A 10,533-nucleotide genomic window follows, 5' to 3' on the forward strand; every position below is an offset into this window, starting at 1 on the left:
CTCCAAAAAACTTGCGCTCTGGGAACTCATCTCTCTCAGCCAACCTTTGCCATGTGTCCCAGCATTCAGGCACTCGTGTATGCAGGCCGAGTATGTTGATGTCATTTTGAGGCTACAGGAGGAATTTGATCACAGATTTGCTGACTTCAAGACACACAGAGCCACCTTTCAAATTTTTGCGGACCCCTTCTCCTTTGATGTGCAAGATGCCCCTTCTGTGCTTCAAATGGAGCTCATTGAGCTGCAGTGCAACTCTGAACTCAAGCGAAGTTCAGGGAGGTGAGTGGAAAAGCAGAAAAGCTTGGACAATTTTTGAGAGAATTGAGCCCTAGTTTCCCTCGGCTTTCCCGATGTTCAAGCGGACCATGTGCCTTTTGGTAGCACATACTTGTGCGAAAAGCTCTTCTCCACTTTGAACTTCAATAAGTCCAAGTACAGGTCCAGACTTACGGATGATCATCTTCAAGACATACTGAGGGTCGCAACTGCTTCCTCCCTCAGGCCAAATCTGGCTCGGCTATGCGAGAGGAAACGCTGCCAGGTCTCTAGCAGCAAGGAGTAGGCAAGAGAAGCCATGTTCAGAAGAACAGTTCATTTTCTACAGTGTTCCATTCATGTTCAGAAGAAGGTTATAGAACTGTTAATACAGACATTTCAATCTAAATACAGCAGATATAGAAGACTGAAAAAAACACACAAGTTCACTGACTAAAAATTATCTTATTGTTTTATTTATGTATTACAGATTGATTTATTTTCTTATTAATTCTTAATTTGCTTATTTATTTATGATATTTTGTGTTAAAAAATAAAAATAAAGAGATTGCGAGATTGGATTTTTTAACCATGCCTTTCTTGTGGAAAACCTAATGCGGCCCAGCCTCACCCAGACTCTGCCTCCAGCGGCCCCCAGCTAAATTGAGTTTGAGACCCCTGTTCTTATGCATTTCTGACTAGAGCTTTTTTCGTGTGTCTGACTCTCTTCTGACTCCAAATATGTAGGACTGCTTTCTTTCATTTGCGCAAAATCTCTCAAATTAGAAACATCCTGTTTAAGAGTGATGTTGAAAAACTAGTTTACGCATTATTACTTCTAGGCAGAACTACTGTAATTCATTATTATCAGGTTGTCGTAAAAATTCCCTGAAACACCTTCAGGTGACCCAAAATGCTCCAGTAAGAGTACTGACAGGGAAAGAAGGACCATATTTAAGAAAAAAAAATTCCAAAACAAAGAAGTGAGAGTTCAGGAGGCTAGCGGCAGAGACACAGCAGTTAAGAGGGCTGACCAGGAGGCTGGCAAAGAAAGACGGAGCAGATCTGGAGGCCGACCATGACCATAAAGATCCTCGGCTGACAAGACTAGAGACCGTTGTCAGTTTATACGTCAAGGACCTCCTCAATCACACTAACACTTCTTCTGTAGAGGAAGTAGAGTCTGGAGATGAGGTATATGAGTCTGGGCACTGAGGCAGTCTTTGGTGGGAGGACCCCTAGGGAGGATTTTTATGAGAATCAGCACCCCCAAGTCTGAGGCCATGTTCCTCAGCTGGAAAAAAGGGCGCGCCCACTCCGAGTCAGGGATGAGTTGCTGACCCAGGTGAAAGAGTTTATGTATCTCAGGGTCTTGTTCACGTATCATGAGAGAGGGGATTCCTTTTTTGATTCCTTTTGTCTGTACATTCATGTCCTTGGTTTCAGTCATCTCTCTTGATCTTGTCATTCTATAGGAATGCATTTAGGTTTAATGAGAGTAAAAGAATATTTAAGCGTTAACATGAAGTGGAAACTTGAACATTTAAGTAGTTGTTCGCTTTGAAACAGCTAGAAAGAGGAATTAAACTGTCTAATCCAGGGAATAATTGTATTAAACATAAAAACCCTTTAATTTAAATCCATCCATCTAAAATTTACAAGTTTAAGGCTTGGAATTTAGTAACATCATGTAAGATCATGAGATGAAATCTATTGGGCCGAGCTAACTGCAGTAACGCGTTGACGCCATGCAGCCCCATGCAGCGGGCGACCCGCATTAACCCGCTAACGAAGATTTGCAGAGTTAATGCGGTTATGGCGTTAACGTGATTTTAACGAGACTAACGCTGACAGCACTAGAAAATCTAGAATAGAAAATGAAATTATCATGGTTTTGGTAAGAGAAATTAAAATTACCAAACTGCATGAAACTGAACATTAAACAAAACGTTAAAGGGAAATTTTCATTTGTATTTTTTTCCCCCACACAGTCTTTTTTATAGCAGGGATTGGAGTGTGTCAAGGTTAATATATCACATTTATCTATACCAGAGTTGCAAATGTTTAACCGAAAACCAAAGGCACATCCTGTTCTTCTACAAATCCTTACCATATCCAAATTCAAACGTTTGAACTATTCGAGCCAAGCGACCCGCAGAAAACAACTGCTAAAGCACTTGAGAGAAACTGGACAGACTGCAATGTGATAGAAAAGCTAAATTAATAAAGCTAATCATCTACAAGAGAGTATATGAAAATAACATCTATATTGTAAGTACATCACTAGATATAGATAATAGTATCTATATCTATATGGTTCAAGCCTCAACTAATGATTTTGTTGCTTTGTGTAATGAAGCAAAAACTATTCATGGTTCTTTGATCTGTGTTTCACCAGATGATGAAAATGAAAAGCATGAAACATGGTTTAAAGCAAAAACAATGTGTTATGATGAGTTTATTTATGAAGTGAGTGAATGGTTATCTGGTTGCGAACATTTGCATTTAAAATATTGGTGTTGATGATGGTGTTAATCCGAGGACAGTGTTTCAAATGTGGCTGGTAAGCCTTCCACCATTACAAGGTCAACTAGTGGTAAAATAAGCACAACATCCTCTGCAAGAATAAAAGAAAAGGCAGAAAAAGCTCTGTAACACACATACAGTTTCTAGGTCTGACCAACAATCTCCATCACCAACCAGTGTTGCCTTCTACTTTTAAATATCCTATGAACCTCAAGTAAAGCAGCAATCTGAGAGCGAAATACTCTACCGGCTCCATTCTTTTAGTACAGGTAAGCAGTAATTTCTATAAAACTTCTCACACCTTTATTCGAGCGCCCTCTGTCAGACATCGTTTACAGTTTCAATAAAGCTGCATTCACAAACACTGCAACCCAGTTTTACTGTTAAGCGACAATTACAGTTCACCGTTTTGAGTTGTTTGTATCCACTTATCAGGAACCCGACTATAGTTTGAAAGTCCAGGGCATGCAAAGTTCATTCTTGCACAATGCTCGACTTTAAAGGGACCATCAGTGTGAAGCACTCTGGAAAGACTGGAGCAAACGGTGGACTGACTTCTTAACAAATCAGTTGTTAAGAACTTCAGTGTGGTGAATGATTAGTCAATGACTGAACAATCAACAGACTTGTAACCTTTCAGTAACATGTGTGTGCTGTATGAACTAAATATTAAAAAATATTATGTTACTCTTGTACATGTATTCAGGGATCATGCTGCTAACTCAACAAAAACAATCAGGTCAGATGTTAAAATGACCTGTTTTCTTCATTCGAAAATAATCTACAAACTTACCTACAGACCGTTTGTTTTGAAAACAGCTGAAATATAATATGATCATTTCTGGAGCTGATTTGACATCGGCTTTCAGGATATCCAGGAACAGATTGACATGTTGCATACTACCCTAAAACTCAGTGTAGAAGCGCACGAACGTTTAAGCGGTTAACAAGCGGCGGCTGGCTTGACTGTGGTGGGTAAAAACACCGATGTCAACACATTAAAGTGAAATAAAATCAGACACTTTTTGCAGGCTGACTTTAAAATCTGCAAAACCGATTTTCTCAAGAATAAACCACTGCAGAAAAGCAAACGTCACCCATTATATATATATATATATCCTAAAAATATATATCTTGTGCTTAACTTTTGCAAATAGGTAATATTTTGATAATTTGGCCGGATATTAATGTTGCTACATTCTCGCCGAAATCGTCGCACTATTTTATGCACCTGAAACAGTGCTTTTTCAGAACTTTACTTCCAGTTCTGAATTTCGTTTGGAAATGCATTCTGGGATACTTGGCTAAGGCGAAGTCCAATCAAGTCGTCATCAGAAGCAAGAAGATATTCGCTTACTTTGAGCGTATTTTGAATTTAAAACATATTTGGGCTGCGACTCAAGTCTGTCATAAGTCCGCGTGATCACGGGTACTTCGAGAAACAAAACCAACCACCAGACTCATTCGCTCGGTGAGTTCTGGTTTTAAGAAAAAAAACATCCTTGTAAAACTCTCGGCTGTTGCACATATATGGAGATACATTTGTCTCGAAAGGTTTGAAAAATGCGTATGATATGATCTACGCTATACAAATGTGCGGACTGAGTTAATTTTTGAGTGCTCACAAATCCGTGCTCCAGTCCACACAGATACACAGCAATGTAAACATATGGAAACTATTTTGCAAGTACTGTACATGTTACAGTACAGTGATAATTTACGTAATTCAAACGTAATTACAAATTTGAACTTCACACATCTACCATTCTCTTGTTAAAATGTCACTGAGCATTGAGCGCATATTTTATTTTATTTTATTGTATGTGTGTGTGTGTGTGGTGGTGTGTGTGTAGTCTTTTATTTTAAATATATATTTAATTTACAGTCAAACATGTCACACATTGCTCAAGCCCTTTAATTCAGTTGTGTAATTAAAAAAAATTAAGCTATCGTTCTATTGTTTTTCTGAGCTTCTGTGTTTGTTTTTTTTGTTTTGTTTCATTTTTTTCTTTCACTTTTAAAGACATGCAATTCTAACAGGTTAGCCACTATAAATATATGACTATATATAAATATGTGTGTGTATATATATATACATATATACAGACACACACACATATATATTTAATATATATATATCAAAGCTGCAGGACTGCTTTGAGGGTATAGAGAATGTAATTTGTGAACAACATTGAGAAATCAATAACAGTTTAACCCAGGGGTAGGCAACTCCAGGCTTCAAGTGCCGGTGTCCGGCAGGTTTTAGCTGATTCAAATTGCTAAATTATCTCCTAAACGTGTCTTGACGTTCTCCAGAAGACTGGTAATGAACTAATCATTTGATTCAGGTGCAAGACCCAGGGTGTTATCTAAATCCTGCAGGACACTCGCACTCGAGGCCTGGAGTTGCCTACCCCTGGTTTAACTGATTGCATGACAGAATATATATCAAATTCTGTGAACACATCATCCTGCCAGGCAGGACTGTATCACTGGATCACATTTTCCTGATTATCCTGGACTTTTTGTGCCTCTGTTATTTCCAGTCAGCTTGTGTTACCACCTTGCAAGTCTTATTAACTTTTAATTAATTGTGACTATGCATTGATGTCATGGATTTGGGACCTTTTGTCCTAATCAACATCTATTCAAATTTTATGTTTTTAAAAGTTTAATTGTAAACAAATGGAAGAGAAATATCACTTTGAAGTTGGTGTTTACCTGTTGAAATGGCTGTGTGATCATGAAAACGGGAATCAAAACTGCCTGAAGTTCAACGAGTGACTGAATAATTGTACTGAACATAAAAAAAACCTTTAATGGAAATCCATGCAAACCATTTACTTAACTAGAAAGAAGTCTTTACTGATGGGTGCATGGGAGGGTATCTTGTGCAAAGGTATCACACTAACAGTGGCTGTGCAAGAGCTGTTAAATATTAACAAAAAATAGTCAGAGTTTCTGTCTCGCTCTGGAAGATCCTGCTGTGCTGATTTGCTGCCCAGTGTAAAATATTACTGCCACTGTCTCAAATGGATCTAATATTAACATTATTGACAGAGAGTACAGTGGGCACTTGTAATGTGGTTGCTTGCTAATGATACATATTTAAACTGGCACATTTCTTGAGTGGAGTTTGGATTTGGGTTTCCTGCACTCAGAGACCAAACTGGGACAGTGGTTGTTGGTGTAATTAATAAAACATAATTGTAATGTAATATGGATCGATCTGTCTCTGAAATTTCTTAAAAAAGTATTGTGTAAGGGGACTTTTTATCTTACATTCATAAAGTCCAATCTTTTTCTCTTTTTCAGAAAAGATGTCCTCTCAAGTGAGACTGAAGCTGCTGCCAAGCATCAAATGTATGTTTGATGAGCCCATTCAGGTGAAGGTGGCCGGGCTGAGGCCAAGGCAGGTTGTCAACATGAGAGCCAAATTAACTGATGACAAGGGAGTGGTGTTCAGCTCCTCGGCCACCTACAGGGCTGATGGCAGTGGGGAGGTCGACCTGAAGAGAGACCCCTCGCTAGGTGGGAGCTACGTTGGAGTAGAACCCATGGGTCTGCTGTGTTCCATGAGGCCACATACCATGCACAAAATATATCTAAAGACAAATGCCATAAACCCCCAGGTGGTGAAGTTTTCTGTGAATGAGGAGGAGGGCAGATTACTGGCAGAGATGACAAATGAGAGGCTTCTGATGAGAGATGGGGTCACCAGGGTTCCCGTCAATGAAGGGAACATCCGTGGAGTCCTTTTCACTCCTCCAGGTACTGGAGGTGGTTCCTAGCTTTCTATCTTCATTTTAGTTTAGTTAACGTTAACTAGCTTATAAATCAGCATTGTCGAAATTAAACTTTAACTGTCATTCAGTCATCTGAAACTTCTAGTTCAAATTTTATTTTCTCCCACCTTGCTTACTGTAGTTCACATTTCAGGTGCGTTTCTCAGTCCTCCACAACTCATGTCCAGTTAGTACAGAATGCAGCAAGACCTTTGTTTGAAAGACTGCTAACAAAAAATAGCTGACTGTCACATATTACACCTATTCTTGCGTCCCTTCACTGGCTTCCAGAGAAGTTAAGAATAAAATTTAAAATATGACTTGCTGCTGATTAGAATCTTTTTTCTTTCTTCCAGGAAAAGGTCCTTTTCCTGCTGTGTTGGATTTGCCCACCTCAGTATCTGAGGCAAGACCCAGTCTACTGGCTAACAAAGGCTTTGTGGTTCTCTCAGTGGCGGTTGTACAATAAGACGAGTGACCAATATCACAGAGACACATTGGACCCACTTTGAAGAAGCAATGAATTTCTTAAACAGCAACAAATGGGGAGTTGCTTATAGTGCGCACAGACAGCAGAAAGATAATTCATACTGTAAGGAAAGGTTATGTTCTCTATACGCTGTGTATTCTCAGAGAGGAGAGTAAATTGTAGATCACAGGTGGAATATCTGCTGTATTCCTGTAGCTAATGGGGATCTTATTAGCTTAAGTGGAGTTCCAGAAATACTCTCATTTACATTCTATTCAGATAATTGAATAAATTTCATGAGAGCATAAAGCCTCTAGCTTGTACGATATATTTTTTGTAATCGCACAAATCTTCTTGAGAAAACATGAATTGTTTCTATTATCACACAATAACATAATAATTTCTAACAAATAATAATTTTCAAGATCAACATTATCAGCCCCCTGAAAAATTGACCTTTTTATTGATAGTAGAAGCCACTGCTGTGCCATGTTTGAGCTGTCACTTGAGAACGCATCACCCCAAAAACAGAAGAAATCCTTTTATAATTTTATAGAATCAGAAATGTTTGAAGATTTTCTAAGCAAGAAATAGATATACACAGTTATCACAGCATTTCCAAGTTTTTATATAATGCAATGTAAGAAATTCAGCCAAGAGAGTCACACAGTACAGAACAAAGCTTTGAAGGGGTATGGAAGCAAAAGATTTCAAACACTCTAGAAAGAAAACTAGTGATAGATGTGTCTAAAGACCCCAATACTACTGCCAAGACACTAGAATCTAGAATTGTAGTCTCAAAAAGGACAATCACGAGAACAAACAAAAATTTGCAGTCTGAAGTGAACCAAGGTCCATGCTAGAAGCCAATAAAATCTGGAGGAGCTTGAGAGATTTGCCAAAAGAGGAATAGACTGTAGAATGTAACAGCGGCTCTGCGTAGCGTGATAACGTGGTCATGGGGCCAAGTGGGGGAAATTGGGCTTGAAGGGGTAACTGTAGCATGGCTTGGTACATAGAGCGATCACACTGAGGAGCGTGGAGTTTAGAACTGTGGTAAAAGGGGAGTACTAGAAAAGGTGAGCATGGCTATATTTCTTGCTTACTTGCAGGTGGAGTGAAAGATGCTTGGAGGGAGAGGGGGCGTGAGTTAGACGGTGTGAGATGGCTGACCTGAGTTCCGTAGGTTCCGAGGGAGTGTGATGGCAGGAGGGCAGGCAGGTGAGGCACGGAGAGAAAAGCACTTGTCAAATAACATGGAGCATTAGAGCCGGCTACCAACATGGAGTAGTTGACAAACTGTTGGAGAGGGAATATCAGTGTAAGGCTTAAATCTCTTTAGCCTGATTGCCTCAACTCAGCTCCAGGTGAGTGAAGCTGTTGGAGATATGACGGCCCTGCCCAGGGCCAGATACCAAGGAGACTCAAGACCCTGGTAGAAGTTTCCAGCCACTCACCCGGATCATGATAGCTTCACTGTGCATATATGAATGTGTTTATTTATTTAGTAATGGTAATATACACATGTAGTCCACAAAAATGAAAATAATGACAGGTAAAGTCAGCCCTGCGCTCCAAATGTTTTATAGATTTGCATCGCCTTTTAATTTCTGTGTTATTTCACAGGTGGGCAGTAAAGGAGTTGGCATAATGTCAAGATGCAAGGGAGCAAATATCGGACTGGCACTCGCTGCTTTTGTGCCAGGTGTCGAGGCCATAGTGTGCATGAATGCCTGTAACGCCAATGTGGTCACGCCTCTCTACTACAAGAAACAACTGATCCTGTCACCAATACTGTTTGACGAAAGCAAGTTTATTCCCACCGAGTCAGGTGCAATCATCATAAAGGATGCTCTTGAAGATCCCCTGGCAGAGAAGAATAAGGGCAGCTTGATCCCCATTGAACGAGCCAAGAGCCATTTTCTTTTTGCGGTTGTAGGAGACGACCTCAACTGGGACAGCGAAGCCTACATGGATGAAATGGTGGTGAGACTTAAGCATCATGGGAAGGAGAACTTTGAGACAGTTTTTTACCCTGGAGCTGGACACATGTTGGAGCCACCTTATGCACCCCACTGCCCCTCCAGCTTCAATGCAGGTGTAGGCAAGCGAGTGCTGTGGGGAGGTGAGCCCAAGGCCCACATAGCAGCTGAGATCCACCTGTGGAAGAAGATCCAGGATTTCTTCAAAACTCACCTGAGTTGTGATGCAGCACAGACTAAAGCCAAGTTATAGATTCAAACAGGATGATTAGAAAGCTTGAGTTATAGAAACATAAATCATGACAGCAAATTGACTGTATGAAAATCACATTTTATAATTAATATAATAGTTGTTGATATGACAGTTTGAAATTTTAGGTGAAATTATGATTCGCACATGTCTTCCCCTCCTGTATCTCCTGAGCCCTGTACACATGTTTCTTTTTTCATTTTTCTTTATAATTTTTTGGGATTGTCACTTGATCTTCTGTCTGCTTATCCTGGACTCTACAGTCAGCTATGGTTTATTTCCAGTCGGCCTTTCTTAATGTTTCATTGAAATTACTTTTTATTTGCTTTGGCTATTTGTTCCATCATCGCAGTGCCAAAAACATTATATGATGAGTGTAGATACATGTTTTAAATTTTTGCGTAACGCTGATTTTGTTATTTGATCCCACATTACTGTACTTATCTTTTGTAAATTGATCTTTATGTTGTAATTAAAAACAACAACAAAAAACAATTGTGTTAAAACTATTAAAGCCTAAAAAAAATGCAACAAAGAATAATGAGCTCACAAATAGACTTCAGTTTAAAGTTTAATTTACACCGTTTCCTTTCTGAGAGACCAGCAAATTAAAAAGATGACCCATGAAACATAACATATTAAAAATATTCAAATATATATAATGTGTAAATGGGAAACTAAAAATGGCTTTATTGATATGGTCCAACCCACAGATTAATTTCTTAACGTTAGGTGGAAGCAGTTTGTTATTATGTGAGAAGAAAAAACAAAACAAGGTGAGACAATGTAGTTACTCCTGTTTAATGGTTTACTCGTATTTTAAGGTAGTAAGTAAGGTACTAAGTCCACACAAGTCGCCACTAGAAATAAGGTATTCACTTGCTTTGAGCATATTTTGTATTGAACCATATTTGGTCTGCGACTCAAGTCCGTCATAAGTCCACAAGATCACGGGTACATCAAGAAACAGCACGGACTAGTGACTCATTTTCTTCAGTGAGTTTTGGTTTTAATTAAAAAACATGCATGTAAAACTCTCTTTGGGCTGTTGCATATTTTATGGAAATAATACATCTCAAAATGATCTAAAAAAAAGATTTTACAAATGTGTGCACTGTGTGAATTTTGAGTGCTCACAAATCCCTGCTCCACACAAACACACAGAAATGTAAACATACAGAAAGCTATTTACAAGTGCATATTTCAAAATCATAATGAACATATAAAAGCACATTTTGAAGCTAAACTTCACAAATCTGCTCATTT

The 10,533-nt window shown here is 39.0% G+C and overlaps 1 protein-coding gene across 1 annotated transcript; it reads left to right on the plus strand.

The window, feature by feature from the left end:
• The first annotated feature begins 6,078 nt into the window (after window positions 1-6,078).
• LOC120744277 (acyl-coenzyme A thioesterase 2, mitochondrial-like) lies at window positions 6,079-10,280 on the plus strand. Its single transcript, XM_040048567.1, is given in 4 exon segments — window positions 6,079-6,552; window positions 6,923-7,039; window positions 7,042-7,115; window positions 8,662-10,280. Coding segments are annotated over 4 exon segments (1,251 nt in total). The 5' UTR covers window positions 6,079-6,101; the 3' UTR covers window positions 9,271-10,280.
• Window positions 10,281-10,533: the final 253 nt, after the last annotated feature.

This window comes from Simochromis diagramma, unplaced genomic scaffold (assembly GCF_900408965.1).
Source record: "Simochromis diagramma unplaced genomic scaffold, fSimDia1.1 OVJJ01000557.1, whole genome shotgun sequence".
Taxonomy (NCBI): domain Eukaryota; kingdom Metazoa; phylum Chordata; class Actinopteri; order Cichliformes; family Cichlidae; genus Simochromis; species Simochromis diagramma.